This window comes from Electrona antarctica (assembly GCF_951216825.1).
Source record: "Electrona antarctica genome assembly, chromosome: 20".
In the NCBI taxonomy this organism is placed as follows: Eukaryota; Metazoa; Chordata; class Actinopteri; order Myctophiformes; family Myctophidae; genus Electrona; species Electrona antarctica.
The window spans coordinates 39,945,835-39,964,396 of record NC_136801.1 but is presented as its reverse complement, the minus strand read 5'-3'; the positions used below and the strand labels follow the sequence as shown (position 1 = coordinate 39,964,396).

The window sequence follows — 18,562 nt, the reverse complement described above, 5'->3', positions numbered from 1 at the left end:
CTGGGCCAGGGGCTGTTAGAGCATAATGTAAAACACTATATCCTATCACCCGGGCTCCCCCAGAGTTACTGTCGAAGTGTCCTTGAGCAAGACACTGAACCCCTAATTGCTCCCGATGTGCTAGTTGGTGCCTTGCATGGTTTCCGCTGCCATCGGTGTATGTGTGTGTGTGTGAATGGGTGAATGTAATGCACAATCTCTGTAAAGCGCCTTGGATAAAGGCGCTATATAAATGCACCATTTACCATTTATGATAGGCTATAGTGTTTTACATTATGAAAAAAAAACAGCCAAAATGTATTCCAATTGTATTTATTTATTTTTTCAAAGTATAGTAGGCCTACTGCATGCTTAATTCAAATTGCTAAATTAATTATCCATCAATATATATTTTCAAATAAAATAAACTGGAATTCAGCTCCTATACACAACTAATATTATAGCCTGCTATATTTTGTTGTTGCATGAGAAGCAGATGCTATCCCAGCGGGAGCCCCATGCAGGTGGGTTCAGATAGATATACTCGGTGTGGCTTCAGCACTCCTGTACACAGCAGCAATGCAGCGGGCAGCTCAGCTGGCAGCATCGCTATATATATATACCCTCGTAAAGTCGTGGTTTGGCTCTCCAATCGTGCAGGGAGTTAAGTGATACTGCTGGATGCAACGGACTGATCTCCGCGTCCTATACGAAGGGGAACCAGCACACTGCCGTCTCCTCTCGGCAGCGACGCACAGGGGGAGCGGAGAACCGTATTTCTCCTTTACACAGCATCTCGTCTGAGCGGTGCAGAGCCACTAGCCTAGACTAACTGCACTCCCGCAGAGCCAAGAGAAGAATTTTGGAGCAAAAAATACAACTTGAAGAGGGCTATACTACAACTTAGTGACTTAGCTGCAGCATGTTGACGATTTGGCATTCTGCGTTCAAACGCATCCATGCCGCAACTGTTTTGACTTTGTTGGCGTATGTTCTGGTGTGGAAATAATCGGTTTATTATTTTCGTTCGGCTATAACGTGATTATCTCCTCTCCCTCGATCTCCATTTGGAATGATGTGGACTTCTCACGATAGGCCTACTGTTGGATTTGTTTTCTTTGTCGGGTTTTGTGTCCGATTTGCAATCTCATTTGAAGGTAATTATAGGACTGAGTGAAAACCCTCTCGGGGAAACTGTGGCGTCCAGAGATGGTCAAACAAAGTGTTAAAAGTGCGTATATTATGTGTAAATCCAACACGGTTCTTATTAGTTTATATAGCCTACGTCGCTCAGATTTACATATAGCTATTGGAGACGGGAGAATGAATGGCAAATTGACATTGAATTGATTAATGTTGCCGTGTGTAATTCAGTTGTCATTGGACACTGTTTGACGCAGGCTGCTGTCAAACGGTGCATGCCAGTTCAACCAGTTGTACATTAGAGCTTTCTCTCAGCGCAACTATATAGGGAAAGCATCAACAGCTATATTTAAATAGGCTATACATGAAGGCTGACTTGTTGCAGAGCTCGTTTGGCTGATTGTAGCTTGTAGGTGACTCGTTGTTCACCCAGCGCGAGGGAATGAGCGCATCGCAATTTCAGCACCATGGACAGCGGCTCCCTTAACTATACTCTGTCTGTCCGTCCGCGTGTGTGTCTGTGCGTGCGCGCGCGCGCCTGTGTGTGTGTGCGTGCGTGTGTCTCACGCTTGTGAGTCAGTCAGTCAGTCAGTCAGTCAGTCAGTCAGTTAGTCCTATAATTGTATTTTGAGTATAGACTACAAACCATCTCTCTCTCTCTCTCTCTCTCTCTCTCTCTCTCTCTCTCTCTCTCTCTCTCTCTCTCTCTCTCTCTCTCTCTCTCTCTCTCTCTCTCTCTCTCTCTCTCATATATCTTTGCAGGAACATTCACTGATCTCCCTGTCAATCAAACAGCCCAAGAGGGCCAGAACATTGAAATGGCGTGTGCCTTCCAAAGCGGAGCGCCGTCCGTGTACTTGGAGATGCAGTGGTGGTTCATCAGAGCACCGGAGGAACCCACTGACAGTGAGGATGAGGAGGAGGTGGAGCCAGAAGAGGTACTTTGTTGGGTCTTTGTTTTGTCTTGCTCGGCTGTCATCCATCTTCAAAGGCAATGGCCCGGTTTCCCAAAGGACACCTCTTACACCATGATGTAAGAAGTGGTGTTGCACATGCTCAGTTGCTCCTCTAGGCCGCACACAGAAGCCTGTGAACATATACATTCCGTGCATAGATGTGCCACGCAATGGTAGGCCTCAGGCCAGTAGGCTCTCTTTACTCTTAAAAAATCACACCCGTGTGAACTGAGTGGTGTAAGGTCTTATATAGCCTGATCAGCTGTGGTCTGACGTAATGAAATCACACCCGGGTGAACTGGGTGACCGTAGCAACCATGCTCATTTTTTGAGCACAGACAGACAGACAGACAGACAGACAGACAGACACGTAAACTAACAAAGCCAGTCGTAGGAGTGGTTTACACCACTCAAAAAAAAAAAAAAAATATATATATATATATATATATATATATATATGTGTGTGTATGTATGTATTTGGTTAAAATGGGTAAGGTTTTAAAAAAGGCAAAAGCATGCTCTGTTGCACTGGCCTAAAAGTGGGTCCTCTAAAACTGCTTCAACTTCTGAGAATGTGTGTTTGGTTCATTAGCCACCAGATGGCATACCTTATAAGTATGTATGTATGTCTGTCTGTATGTCTGTATGTATTTAAAAGGGGGGCTTTTTTGTAAAATCCCAGCCTACAATACCTTAATATATTTTTAAAAATCCAAAGTAAGGTTACCAGTGAAGGGCAACCTGCCTATTCACTGGGGACTATGCAAGGCAGAGGCGTCCACCCCCCTGAGTCCCAGTTAGACTAGACCGCATACCTAAGTATGTATGTATGTATGTATGTATGTATGTATGTATGTATGTATGTATGTATGTATGTATGTACAGTATATATTTTGTTTTCTTTTTTTTAAGAGTAAAGAGAGCTTACTGTCAGCTGTCCAGCAGTCCAAATATTATTAAATTAAATGTCAGAATGGTAGACCTGAGGCCTACCATACCAGGCCTCAGGCCTGTCTATGTTCACAGGCTTCTGTGTGCGGCCTAGAGGAACAACTGAGCATGTGCAACACCACTTCTTACACCGTGGTGTAAGAGGTGTCCTTTGGGCCAATATCCAAACAAACTGTGTATTTCATGTTGAGTGGGATTTGTGCATGAATTGAGACGTCAGCTTAAATGAACGGATTCAATTCATTCATTCATTCATTCATTCATTCATTCATTCATTCATTCATTCATTCACATATGAAGTATGCACTTCCATGGCTGCATCCACACAACACACATGCACGAGCATATGTATTTTTTGAGTGGTGTAAACCACTCCTACGACTGGCTTTGTTAGTTTGTCTGTCTGTCTGTTCGTATCAAAAAATGAGCATGGTTGCTACGGTCACCCAGTTCACCCGGGTGTGATTTCATTACGTCAGACATTACGTCAGACCACAGCTGATCAGGCTATATAAGACCGTACACCACTCAGTTCACACAGGTGTGATTTTTTAAATATAGTATAGGCCCAGTCCCAGCCTGTATGATTTCTGGTCTAGAGGGGCGGATGTCGGTCAAAAACAGACGATGGATCCTTTTGGGTCAACGATCTGAGCACCCACCCTTCCCTCCCTATAGCCTCACGTAGCCTATAGCCATCATCTGCCTTTGCAATGCATATTGCCCCAGGCAGATTAAGTCTGGCCCCTCTCAATGCCTTGAGATGATATTAAATGTATTGTCAATGTACAGTACAAGTATAGTACAGTACAGCGAAAAGTATTTCCGCATCTCACCAATAGTGCAAACATGTCAGTAAGGAGGATACATTAATAAGTACAGTAGTAAAGCAGAGATGTTGCCTGGTGTATAATATTAGTGCAAGACTGTTTCGTATAAAGAGACTTGCAACTAACAAGTAAATCACTGCTAGTTTACATGAAGTGGGAGACGCAGGGTGTCGCTGTGTACAAGCTACTGTACTGTACTGTGCTGTGCTGTGCTGTGCTGTGCTGTGCTGTGCTGTGCTGTGCTGTACTGTACAAGCTCTCCTCCCTGGCCTCTGTGTATGTGTGTCTGTGTGTTAGGCTGTGCAACAGTGACACATAGTGGTGACAATATGCTATTTCCGTGCTCAGACACAGCCAGGCAGAGACACACATTGTGGGCATTGGAGTGCTGCACCCCATGGTTGCACCACTCAAAACTCTAAGGCCTGACTCACACCTTTCGATCTAGCATACAACATTGATGCATGCTAGATGTAAACAAAGGTTTTGTTTACATCTTGCCCCAATGCATTTCCAATGGAAGTCATATGGTTTGACACAACATTTGTGTTGTACGGCTTTCGGCTGTGTTTCGACTGCCCCCCACCCCCTCATACAACACAAATTTTGTGTCAAACCATTTGACTTCCATGTTATTGGTACTAGTCCTCACCCGTTCTGAATATATGAACAGCAAATGATGTTCAGTGTGGTGTCGAAACAGCGCGTGTGTTCACGTTAACATGCACCGTCCGAGTTGTTTTCCCCGTGATGGTCTGTTACGCGGAATTTCCCCGTGTGGGTCTGTTACGCGGAAAAGTGTGTCCCAGTATTAATCAGTGTCCGTCCCAACATGCATTTCACTGGTGACCCGGAAGCCGTCCCAACATGCATTTCACTGGTGACCCGGAAGCGGACAGACACACCGACAGACAGCGATCGCTACATTATTATTAGGATAGCGAAATACAAGGCAGTGGGCTTCCTACAGTATACCAGATTTTCCAATGGGTTTCCCCATAAAAGCCTGCAGGGTTCCAAGGCTATAGGGATAAGGTGTATAAGTAAGGCAGTGGCATAAATAGGAGGAGCAGAGAACTGGGTCAGTGAAAGTAATGTTTTGCTTTCAAAGTTGCGTTATCATTGTGAAAAAATGCCGGTATGCTTTGTAACGTATCGGTACGGGGTGGTATTATTCATTCCGGTGGGCCTTCTGTACTGCGTGTGGTGGTGCATTTAGATACAGGGCCAGAAGGATGAAAGTCAGCTTTGATTTAACCCATTTAGGCCTGACGTCGAAATAAGAAAAACGTTCGCTCTGAAAGAATATATATTCAAAGATTTGTGCCGCATTTTTACGATTTTTCAAAAATAGCAGACCTACAAGCTCGTAGCGCGCCACTCGGTGGCGCGCTAAGAGCTTGTAGATCTGCTATTTTTCAATAGCTAAAGTATAACATAACGCTTAGTTAAAACACCAAAAGGGGATCCCGTCCAGAATGGGTTAAGTGCAGTCGGCAACACTGATGGCTGTGACTGTGTCCACAGTGTCTGTGTGCCATTAGCGATACCGATGTACAAAATAATACATACAGAGGGTTATCTTAGGAACAAGGAAGAAAGACATAAAATATAGGGTGTATTATATGTGTGACAGCTAAAGATGAGACATGTATGGTGTGTGCGCGCATGCTTGATATGCTTGATCCGCGTGCGTGCGTGCGTGCGTGCGTGCGTGCGTGCGTGCGTGCGTGCGTGCGTGCGTGCGTGCGTGTGAACCAGAGGAAGGACGGGAGAAGCTGGGAAGCGGAACTCATTTCAGCCTCTCAATATATCCAGGGATAATAGAGCTGTCGCTGTGTTTTGATTCAGGACATTGATTGTGACTTTAATCCATTTTGGGCGGGAACCCCTTTTGGTGTTAGCATTATGTTATGCTTTAGCTATTGAAAAATAGCAGATCTACAAGCTCATAGCGCGCCACCGAGTGGCGCGCTACGAGCTTGTAGGTCTGCTATTTTTGAAAAATCGAAGAACGACTGACATAGAAACATAGCTTTTTCAGAAAACTGTCAGGATGTAGAAGACATTTTTAGAATCTGATCTCAGGTCAAAATGGGTTAATTGCTTCAGGGGGTCCACTAGCAGGGCTGTAGTCTGAGGGACATTAGTCACAATGTATGGTCGCACCACAACAGTTATGACACTGATCACACTGATATGCACTCATGTGCTGCTCGCGCAGATAATCTTTTTATAGATCGGTGGATGCTGCAGCCATTGTTAGAGTCGTAAGTCATCCACATCTCTGCTCCACTTCCTGCTTTGATTTTGTTCACGGAGATAACGGGATGATTTCGTATTTTCTTGGACTCAATGGTTTCCCATTGAGATAGTTTTCTTTGTGTCTTGAGGACAAAGCTGTTATGCTGAGCACTTTCAACCTTTTACGTCACGCAACTAAAAGAGCATCTATCTCTCGTGGCTATCGCGCTCCTCCACCGGACACCTCACTGTCCTACTGTCCTCTAATGTTTGAGTGGTGCAACCACTCCCTTACGGACTTATGTGTGTGTGTGCCTGCCTGGCTGGCTGGCTGGGTATGTCTGAGCATGAAAACAGCATGGTTGTTTTTCACCACCTGTGTGCAACCTAACACGCACATATTAACTGTATTATGATGATTTCGGGTGTGCCAGTACAGTACAGTGACAGTACAGTACAGTACAGTACAGTACAGTAGAGGGTACAGTAGAGGGACCGGCACACAGTAACTCTGTCATTTCTCAACCGTTTCGGAAACGGGGCGGCACGCCGGAACCAGCCCGGCACCCTGGGCGCATTCCTGGGGGTCTGGAACTCCCCCACCCCCGGGGACCCCCACATGGTAACTCTGTCATTTCTCTACCGTTTTGGACGCGGGGCGGCTCGCCGGAACCGTGCCGGCAGGTGCGTTCCTGTGGGTCTGGAACCCCCCACCCCCCCCCCGGGAACCCCCACATGGAGTTGCGCCACTCACTTCACACGGGTGTGATTTTTAATAGTCATATAGGAATACAATCATGCAGAGACCAGCCTTCAAAGATCGGTGAGGCATGGATGACTGAACATTCTAATTTCATAATGGCTACTAGCGATTGGGTCAACTGGTGTTAAAGCGTTAAACTGAGTTATTCAGCTTATTTCCAACCCTCACACGGTGTGTGTTCTTTTGTGTCTTTTGCGTGTCCGTGCCCAGGGTCTCGTTATCTCATGGTCCACCTATGGCTACAAAATATACAAAGCTACAAAGCAACACAGCCTCATATGTCACTAGTGTTGTATAGTACTCGAGTCCTTGACTCGGTCTCGCCTCGGTCTCGCCCTTAATTTGACTTGGACTTGACTCGGTCTCGGGCCAATTAAGAGACTCGGGACTCTTCCCATATTATCCTGCTCATTAATGTGCACAAAATGCTTGACCACAAAATGCTTTTTTTTTACCCCAACCTTTCCCGCCTGCGGACATTTCCACTTATGTGAAGAGTTGGTAGCTTCATGTCTATTTCTGTGAAGCTTGGCAGGCAGGGATAGGGAAACTGTAGCCTCGATACCCAGGCTTTACTGAAATAGAACAGAGTTGAAATACAGGGTTTTCAGGCAGCACAGCTGGACATCATGGCACAGTGGGAGACTGACTAGAGAGAATGCCACCAGCACTACATTTAATGACTATAAGAACATTGTTTGTCAGTATTCAGTTCGCATAACACTTTTAGGCCTGACGTTCACGATTTTTCAAAAATAGCAGACCTACAAGCTCGTAGCGCGCCACTCGGTGGCGCGCTATGAGCTTGTAGGTCTGCTATTTTTCAATAGCTAAAGTATAACATAATGCTTAGTTAAAACACCAAAAGGGGTTCCCGCCCAAAATGGGTTAAAATGGTTTCATCTGAAGTTATATTTATTTCACAACACGGCTCCAACAAATGGAGCTGTATACGTAGCTGAAACGAGTCAGATACAGAGACACGGCAATTATTATTCAGACATGCATAGGAGTTGATCTCATTCCCCCCTCTCATCGGTACTCTCCCACCATGATGTTACATATCAGGGCAATTTGTTGTCTGTCGCCTCGAGTCTCATGAACCTGCACCCTGCAGTTCCCTCACCCATTTGAATGACACATCGCTGCTGCTGCTGCTGTGTGTGTGTGTGTGTGTGTATGTGTGTGTGTGTGTGTGTGTGTGTGTGTGTGTGTGTGTGTGTGTGTGTGTGCGTGTGTGTGTGTGTGTGTGGGGGGGGGGGGGGGTACTGTATAAACAGTTGGATTCACATTATTACATTATTTAGCACACCATTCTTGAAGGCGATGAGCGCCAAGAGGTTTGGATGTGGGGCCTGTAATTAAAGTGCAAGTGCAAGTGATGGTTTGTATTCCAGAAGGATTCCAGGTGGGTTATGGGTGTGCACGCACACACACACACACGCACGCACGCACGCACGCACGCACGCACGCACGCACGCACGCACGCACGCACGCACGCACGCACGCACGCATGCACGCACGCACACACACACACACACACACACACACTTACTTACTGCTGGGTGTGCACACGCATGCACGCACATGCACACACACACACATACACACGCACACACATGCACTCACGCGCGCACACACACGTACACACATACACACACGCACACAGAGGACCACAATGGAAATGAACCTTATAGGGCGTGCTTTATTGTGTTTTCCTCATGATACTGCGTTTGTTATAATGTTGTGGAAGTGCTGATGCGCTCTTTCCTGAATTATTTTACTTTTTAGACCAAAGCAGAACAGAAGAACAGTTTTAATATTTCTACCCATTATGTAACATTCATATAGTATAGTGACAGGGGGCCCTTGAGATCCCCACTTGAATTATATGGTCAATAATTGCGGGGAAACATTTGACAAGAACTCCATTTGAGGATTGCATGCAAGTATGGCAGCGTGTCAGGGCGCCAGGGCTTTGCAATAAACAGAGACAAGAGATTGGAATTGAGATAGTCCCAAGCACTCTGTTCCTCTCAGCTCAGAAGGCACTCATGAGATAGTCCCAAGCACTCTGTTCCTCTCAGCTCAGAAGGCACTCATGCGCTACATGCATTAATTTAAAGGAAAATGGGAGGAAATAATGGGGAGCTTGTTTCCGACCGTCGACAGAAACGTTTGACGTGCTGTCAGAAAGTCCAAACTTTTATGCGAGAGAACATTGTATGGCTGGCTGTATGCAGTGGTGGAAACAGGGTTTTCACCCTCCACTCTATTTGTACCACTCTATTTTAAAAACTTTAAAAACTCTATTTTAATCATGATAGATTCATCGATGATAGATTCATGATAGATTCATCGACTGCCCTCCTAATACGTGAGGGGCCGTGTTCATTTCTTTTTAATAATTCTTTTTTTTTTTTGTCTCCTGTGAAGGAGCTCTTCCAGAAGAATTATTAAAAATGAACGAAGAAAAGAAAAAGCCGTGACTATGGCTCCAAACCCTGAACTCTTTTTATGACATGACCATTTTGTGTTTAGTTCATGTTCTGTAATGCCTTGAATGTTAAGAAAGGAAGCACTTGTTATTAGTGTTGCCTTTGAACACTTATGTTGCAGGTTTTGGACTTATTCTGTGTTTTAACTATGTTCTGTATTTTGCCTTGTGGTGTTTGGTTTTGGTTTACTGTTTACTCTGTTGTTGCTTTGGGTTGTCTTATTTTGTAGTTTTGTTAATTGTGCCCTCCTGCCTTCTCTTGTTGGCGTTTCCTGTTCTGTCTTACCTACCTCAGCTACCTGATTATTGTATCCTAGTCACCTGTGTTTTGTTTGCCTGTTATCCTATCCTGTGTTTGATTGTATTTTGAGTTCACCTGTGTCCTGTTAAGCCCTTTGTTTGCAGTGTGCCTTTGTTGGTCCGTAGACCTATGTCGAGTGAGTTTGTATCTGTAACGTCTTGCCTGTGTTTTGCCTTGTTGGAAAAACCTTGGTTAAATAAACACCTTGAAGATAATCTGCTCTAGTCTGCATCTGGTTGCCTGCTTTTGGGTCCTATTCCGTAACTCATTCCTGACAGAACTATACTAATGTCAAACAACATGGTGTCAGATGCACTGCAGCAAACCTCAATTAGCTTATGAAGTCTAATATTCCATGATAAATGCCCAGGATGGTGAATTGATACTGGAAATTCATTATCTCACAATTACCTTAATTGGATTTGTACAGTGCAGTATATGATGACTCATGGCCTCACGTTAATAAAACACCATCTCAGACACCATCTCTCTTTTTAGGGTTTTAAGAGTGCACTGTGAAGCTCACAGAACCAATTGGGATAGAGTGCTATAAAAACATATTAAAGTAATCTAGATATGGGAAAGCAGGAGACGAGTGAGAAGGATTGCTTTAAAGGGTTTGTTCAGAATGACGTTTGGACTTAAAGCTGTGTAGGAAATATACTTGTCATGTAATATAGTGGTTGCAAAGGTATGAATTGATTGTCTGAGTCCCTCTGTCAACATGGAACTAAATAGTTCCGGGTGACAGAGGGGTCAATTATTGTCATGATTGTTCCAGTGAGTGCAAGGTACTTCTGGTTCTTGAAAATGTCTGCTGTCTTGAAAGCTATTCCAAACTATGTATTCTCTCTCTCTCTCTCTCTCTCTCTCTCTCTCTCTCTCTCTCTCTCTCTCTCTCTCTCTCTCTCTCTCTCTCTCTCTCTCTTTCTCTTTCTCTCTCTCTCTCTCTCTCTCTCTCTCTCTCTGTGCATATTTACAGATGGAAATGGTACAGCCAGACCCTGATGACGAGGGAACAAAAATAAGTGTAAGTAGATCCCAGACGCAAGCATGTTATAATCTTAAAGCTAATCTCAAGTGCATTGCATTTATTCCCAAATAGTATTTAATGGGTTTATTTTATATTTTTAGTGCTTATATTTGTTAAGGTTCACAAAATGAAGAAAACAAACAAAACACGTATAGGCTAAAAGTGGAGGGAAAATTGACGTGTGAGTCTTCTAAAAACAAACGCTAGTGTTACAAGTTGTGATCATTTCTATCCACCAGCTGTTTAAAAACCCAGAAAAGCCTGCTGGCTTCTTCCTTTTCTTGCACAATAACGTGTTTTCTTTTTATATGTGTATTGTTTATTTTTTATATTGCAATGTGCTAAGAAACTAAACAAAACTAAACTAAACATGCAAACTAACAGCAAAATCCTATAGTGTTAATTAACAGTATTTCGCTGTGTGGCTGAAGCGCCAGAATATCACCCCTTATTTCTTTCAACTTTCCCGTCAGACCGTAAGGGTCCAAGGCAACAACATTTAAAGCTGCTATAAGCAATAATATGTCCACATTTGAATGACCTTTGTATTATTTATTTTTTTGGTATTCAGACAGCCAGCAATGGGTAGAACGCTCCCAAAAATAATTTAGTCTCTGTGACACATCTAGGGGCCACAATCTGCATTCAAAGATGTTCCTAGAAGCTTGTCATTGTCACAGAGACTACATTTTTTTGGGAGCGTTCTACCCATTGCTGGCTGTCTGAATACCAAAAAAATAAAAAGGTCATTAAAATGTTGACATATTATTGCTTATAGCAGCTTTAATACTGTCCTCTGTTTCCGCCCCTCTACAATGCCCCGTCAGACCGTAAGGGTGCAAGGCAACAACATTCAATACTGTCCTGTTTCCGCCCCTCTAAAATGCCCCGTCAGACTGTAAGGGTGCAAAGCAAAAACATTTAATACTGTCCTCTGTTTCCGCCCCTCTACAATGCCCCGTCAGGTCGTAAGGGTGCAAGGCAACAACATGTAATACTGTCCTCTGTTTCCACCCCTCTACAATACCCCGTCAGACCGTAAGGGTGCAAGGCAACAACATGTAATACTGTCCTCTGTTTCCACCCCTCTACAATGCCTCGTCAGGTCGTAAGGGTGCAAGGCAACAACATGTAATACTGTCCTCTGTTTCCGCCCCTCTACAATGCCCCGTCAGACCGTAAGGGTGCGAGGCAACAACATGTAATACTGTCCTCTGTTTCCGCCCCTCTACAATACCCCGTCAGACTGTAAGGGTGCGAGGCAACAACATGTAATACTGTCCTCTGTTTCCGCCCCTCTACAATACCCCGTCAGACCGTAAGGGTGCAAGGCAACAACATGTAATACTGTCCTCTGTTTCCACCCCTCTACAATACCCCGTCAGACTGTAAGGGTGCAAGGCAACAACATAATACTGTCCTCTGTTTCCACCCCTCTACAATGCCCCGTCAGACCGTAAGGGTGCAAGGCAACAACATGTAATACTGTCCTCTGTTTCCACCCCTCTACAATACCCCGTCAGACTGTAAGGGTGCAAGGCAACAACATAATACTGTCCTCTGTTTCCGCCCCTCTGCAATGCCCCGTCAGACCGTAAGGGTGCAAGGCAACAACATGTAATACTGTCCTCTGTTTCCACCCCTCTACAATGCCCCGTCAGACCGTAAGGGTGCAAGGCACCAACATGTAATACTGTCCTCTGTTTCCACCCCTCTACAATGCCCCGTCAGACCGTAAGGGTGCAAGGCAACAACATTTCCCACAAGCTGCAGCTGTCTGGGATCGGTGAGAGCGACGAGGGTCTGTACGAGTGTCGGGTGACTCGTGCCGACTACGGAGAGATCGCCGAATACAAGGCCCAGGCCTGGCTGAAGGTCAACGCCACGGCCCGGCCTCGCCGGCCACCACCGCCACCGTCTGCCAACAAGAGCTCCTCCCCTCTCCACCTGACGGACAAGAAGCCCAGGAAGCCTAGCGGGAGTTCCCCCGACCAGAGGGTGGAGGAAGCCACCTCCACCTCCCACACGACGTCCTCCAAGACGGCTCAGCACAACCCCAGCTCAGGTAAGATCCTGCTGGGTTGGGTCTCATAACTGGAAAAAAAAACAATGGCTGTTTGTCTGAGCTGGTTCCGAACCGAGCAGCAGCAACAACAATCATGCATACTGTATGTCAGGGGTATTCAACTAGATTAGGTCGGGGGCCACAAACGTAGAATGATTGTGTGTGGAGGGCCTCACAGCGTGCGTGCGAAGCGCATTCTTTTGGATTCTACAAATGCATTTTGTGTTCAAACACAAAGATGTAGGCTAATACATTTGTTCACAGTATGAGCACAGGTTGATATATGTCTATACAACTATATGCTATACCTTAGAATAGACCTATTTGACAGAACGAGCGTCAACGAGCACTAGCTGAAAATACAAACACACAGACTGCAGGAGTCTGTCTAATTTCTCTCCAAGAGTACTGTCATTATGATAATCTAGCACTTTATATATCACACACATCATACCTGTAACTTTCTCTCTTCTTTATTTTTATTTTTTTGAAAAGTATTCCAAGGGCCACTAGGGGGCGCTCCGCAGGCCGCATTTGGCCCGCGGGCCGCCAGTTGAATAGCCCTGCTGTATGTACTGTACACAATGTACAGAAATCTGCCGTCCAGCACCACATGCAGTATGTGGTGGAACGTGGAAGTACACTCACCTACATGCATGGTCACTCACTTCACACGCTGAAAGGAGCATTCAGTGATTTGGGTGCTTTGGAACAGGGGTTCTCAACCCGTGGGTCGCGACCCCTCGGGGGGTCGCCAAATTATTTTAGGGGGTCCCAAAATTATTAAAAAAAATAATAAAAAAAACAATTTAATGATTTTTTTTCACTATTTTTCAAAAATAGCAGACCTACAAGCTCGTAGCGCGCCACTCGGTGGCGCGCTATGAGCTTGTAGATCTGCTATTTTTAAATAGCTAAATTATAACAATGCTTAAAACACCAAAAGGGGTTCCCGCCCAAAATGGTTTAAGGTTATTGTAGCAGTCAATTTATATTGGGGGTCGGGAGGGGGCGGGGCGGGGGTCCCGAGACGTTGCCAAAGCATTTTCGGGGGTCCCCGGCCAAAAACGTTGAGAACCCCTGCTTTGGAAAACCACCCAGTCCGCCCCGGTAACAAAATGTGCACATGCACACGCTCTACAGTGGGGGGAAGTGCAACAGGCCAACAGCATGTGCACCAACTCGATCATGATTGGAGGAAGGCCCCTCTCATCCTGATTGGATGAAGGCTTTGCCACCCGCCATCAAAACTGAAACTAGGGTTTTTTGACCCCAGGGGCTCACTGGGGACAGGGAGGAACTCCTTATATGGTCAGCACACGCTATAGAGCGTCGCAGTCCCGCCTCCTACCCTGGACCAGGAAATGAAACCCAATGCATTATTCTCATAGACATTTCTTAAAGTATTTATTTAAAGACGGTTACGCCGCGGACAAAGCCAACTCGAGTCGTGACAACTCATGACAACACAAACAATATTTTGGACCAAACAAATAATTACAAAGAAGAAAAACAACAAAAAAAGTGTTGTAACCTGCCGTTTTTTTCTTCTTTCTAATTATTTGTTTGGTCCAAAATATTGTTTGTGTTGTCATGAGTTGTCACGACTCGAGTTGGCTTTGTCCGCGGTGTAACCGTCTTTAAATAAATACTTTAAGAAATGTCTATGAGAATAATGCATTGGGTTTCATTTCCTGGTCCAGGGTAGGAGGCGCGACTGCGACACTCTATAGTAGGGAGGATTATCAAAAAGAAATAAGTGATATTTGAATGAAGTGAAATCACTGAATATACCTTGAAATAGAGACACAACATGAATAGAACAAAGTGTTTTCATGTCAGCAAAATGAGATTAGCAGCCGTACTGAAAACAAAAATCTGTTGCCTGCCTTTATACTGAACACAGCATGGGTCCTATATGCAAGGGATGGACGACTTCAATCCATTGCTTTGAACCAGGATGGATACACTGCACTGTGCGAGCGATTAGACGTCCTTATACGCATACTGCATCAATAGATAATGCAAAGCTGGCAAATCATTCAGAAAATATACAACTTTTCTGCATATCTTCTTTTTTTCTGTCGTGGTAATCATAATTACTTTTCAAGTTGATTGTGTCATGAATTGGCTCACATCATGACAAAAAGGGAGACGACACACAGGATTAAATTTAACATTATTTTATTTATAACTAAATAAGGCGTGAACGGTGCAAAATGTATGAGGTCAGTGACATCAGTAGTGTAAAGTGTGTATGGCTGTGTGAACATGGACTGTATGTGCGAGTGCAGAAAGCAACTGAACTGAAACTACTTCAAACAAACATAACCAAACAAGCAGTGTGACCTGTGCAGGGGAGAGAGAGAATGGCCTCAGCCAGCCTGCTTTTATACCCAAGGGGATAATTGGGACCAGGTGTGTCAATCCCCAAGACACACCTCAGCAGGCTGGCACTCTCCTCCTACACAGGGACAGAGAACAACAATTAGTATCCAACCAAACCAACCCCACACACACCCCCATGGGATGGTCATCACAATTGTTAACCACAAGCAATGAAAGCACCATTGATTATAGTTCATATCGCGTTGGCAGCTCTTCCACCCGTGCACACCCTGCCAATCATTTCCCTAGAGCAGGGGTTCTCAACGTTTTGGGCTGGGGACCCCCAGAAATGCTTTGGCCATGCCTCTCCCCACCCACCTCCCCTCCCCCCAATACAAATTGACCGCTACAATAACCTTAATAATAGAGAAAATACATCATAAATAAATACTGAAACCAGATATAATCATTAAGGAAAGTTTATGCCTATGTAAACTCTAAATTTCCATTTTCCAGCCATTCAGAAAGCGAGATATTACCGTACTTGCTGCTGAATAGAGGTATAAAAAAAAAAAAGTTGGATAATCCCCCAGGGCTGCCGAGTAGAGATTACGAGGAGGAAGCCCAATTATGCTGACGACTGTGTCACACAGCGTTTTGCGTTTTGCGTGGCCTGTCTTGGCACTGATAAATGCCTCCACGGCGGCTGCCCTCAGCCATTACCGCCAGAGAGCAAAGAGTCTGACGGTCGACGCAGTTTCTTTGCCCACAAAGAAAGCACAGAGTTTGAGGCTGACGAACAACAATGAGCATAACAGGCTTGCCTGAAATTAAACCTGGGCGAGTGCAGATATTTTATCTTTTCTGCACGATTGTAACCGCAAACTTCTGCACTGTATAGCCTAAAGAGATGCTCCTGCCACATGAGAGGGTGTGTGGGTGGTGTGGGTGGGCACGCACGCACGCACGCACGCACGCACGCACGCACGCACGCACGCACGCACGCACGCACGCACGCACGCACGCACGCACGCACGCACGCACGCACGCACACACACACACACACACACACACACACACACACACACACACACACACACACACACACACACACACACACACACACACACACACACACACACACACACACAGCTGAATAAGAGATACGCTGGTTTACGGCCTGGTTTTACATATGCATGGAGGAAACATCAGTGAACCCTCGCTATGAGTCTGGCCGCGCCAGGCTAAAGATGCCCAGCCTGCATGGGTTTACAAGACACTCACAAAATTGACATACAGAGTGATACACCATGAACAAAATACACAAGCAGTTACTTATGGATACATCGTTCTCCAACGTAACTGCCATGCCTTCTCTATGAATTTTCCTAAAACAAAAACTTACATTGCTGAACAACCAATTTAACATACAACATTCAGACACCCAAAACAAATCTGGGTTCTTATCCTGATTTTTTTTTTTTAAATAAAGAGTTTCTTAAATCATGGTATAGTGGACAGTGGAGTTCAACAGCTAAAGTATAACATAATGCTTAACCCATATGCTTTAGCTATTGAAAAATAGCAGATCTACAAGCTCATAGCGCGCCACCGAGTGGCGCGCTACGAGCTTGTAGGTCTGCTATTTTTGAAAAATCGAACGACTGACATAGAAACATAGCTTTTTCAGAAAACTGTCAGGATTTAAAAGAGAATCGGGGTTCCCGTCCTGAATGGGAAGTTAACACTGCTCTGTGCCTTCTGTTTACAGGAACAAGAACACCATACAACTATGGACTGGCTGCTCTTCTCCTGGCTTGTGGTTTGGTGACGGACGTGATGTTATAGTTTATAGAAGATCTCCAGTGGTGGAAAAAAAGTACTCATATTTTTTTTTACTTATGTAAAAGTATCTTTTTTTTAATAATAATTTTTTTATTGGGTGATTGAGTGGTTACATATGTACATTCTTGAATACATATCAATACACAATATCATAAGAAATTGTAAGTAAAAGTATCAATACTGCAACAAAATACTCTACAAGTAAAAGTCCAGAATTCAAAATGTACTTGAGTAAAAGTATTGTTATCAAAATGTCCTTAAAGTACCAAAAGTAAAAGTACACATGAGGCAGAATGTCCCATTTCTCAGTTTACAAATGTGAATAATAATCTTTAGGGTTATGATGTCACTAGAGTGCAGGTGGATTTTGAATGGGCCTTTTGACTCAAAGGCTTTCAGGGAAGATATATTTTAATACAGTATTATAACCACACCTGGGGGTCTATTATAGTAATGTTAACTCCATAGACACATACAAAACAGAAAAAGTACAAAAATGTCGTTTCCAGCACTGAAGATCAATCTCTCTCTCTCTCTCTCTCTCTCTCTCTCTCTCTCTCTCTCTCTCTCTCTCTCTCTCTCTCTCTCTCTCTCTCTCTCTCTCTCTCTCTCTCTCTCTCTCTCTCTCATGGATAGCACAGTTGGTCCTCTTCACCTCCAAGCTACTCGCCATGCAGGAACTCCTGTCACCTTTTGTTCACATGACTTTCTGAGCTCCAGTCCAGCATTCCTGATGTGAAAAATGGACACTTGTGGAGGATGACATTTTTTACGGGATTCCCGCGGGTCCTCATGGGAGATTCCTGCGGGATGGGAGTATACATTTATTTAAAATGAAAAGTAAATGGGAGTGGGCAGGAGTATAGGATCAATTATCCTCATATATATTACCACATATTAACTGTTCCAGTGTTCCTGGTACCATATCTTTTGAATTAAAGCTGCATGAAACACAGTCATCTAAAGACAAAATCCTGAGCCTAAGATGAATTTATTAACCCATTTTGGGCGGGAACGCCTTTTGGTGTTTTAAACATTATAATTTAGCTATTGAAAAATAGCGGATCTACAAGCTCATAGCGCTTGTAGGTCTGCTATTTTTGAAAAATCGTGAAAATATTTATTTCAGAAAACTGGATGATTTAGAATATTTTTTTTTAATTTTGAGGTCAGGCCTAAATGGGTTAATATACATAAAATAAGTCACACCCGTGTGAAGTGAGGGGCGCTCTTATCATCTTACAACATCAATTACAACATAATGTTTGCCTAAGCAACGGGTGCTAATGTTTGTTTTAGTCCTCAAAACTACAATTACATTTCTCTTTATTGTCTATGGCGTTTTCTTAACCCATTTTGAGCGGGAACCCTTTTTGGTGTTACATACATTATGTTATAATTTAGCTATTGAAAAATAGCAGATCTACAAGCTCATATGAACCTGTAGGTCTGCTATTTTTGAAAAATCGTTAAAATGTGCTTCAAATCTTTCAGAAAATTGTCATGATTTAGAAGATTTTTTTTAAAATTTCGACGTAAATGGGTTAAACAGGCATCGTTGAAAGACAAACATTAAAGCTGGAGAGGCTAGCGCCCCTCAAAAATCACACCTGTGTGAAGGTGAGGG

At 44.2% G+C, this 18,562-nt stretch overlaps 1 protein-coding gene across 1 annotated transcript; it reads left to right on the top strand.

The window, feature by feature from the left end:
• Positions 1-475: 475 nt before the first annotated feature.
• Positions 476-17,827, top strand: LOC306913332 (V-set and transmembrane domain-containing protein 2A-like; the record flags this gene model as incomplete). The annotated part of the gene is made up of 6 exons (XM_079489919.1): positions 476-503; positions 1,885-2,060; positions 10,665-10,694; positions 12,429-12,762; positions 16,862-16,969; positions 17,577-17,827. 5 exons carry the CDS (start codon positions 476-478, stop codon positions 16,936-16,938), a joined length of 645 nt encoding a protein of 214 aa, XP_079346045.1. The 3' UTR covers positions 16,939-16,969; positions 17,577-17,827.
• Between the last annotated feature and the right edge of the window lie 735 nt (positions 17,828-18,562).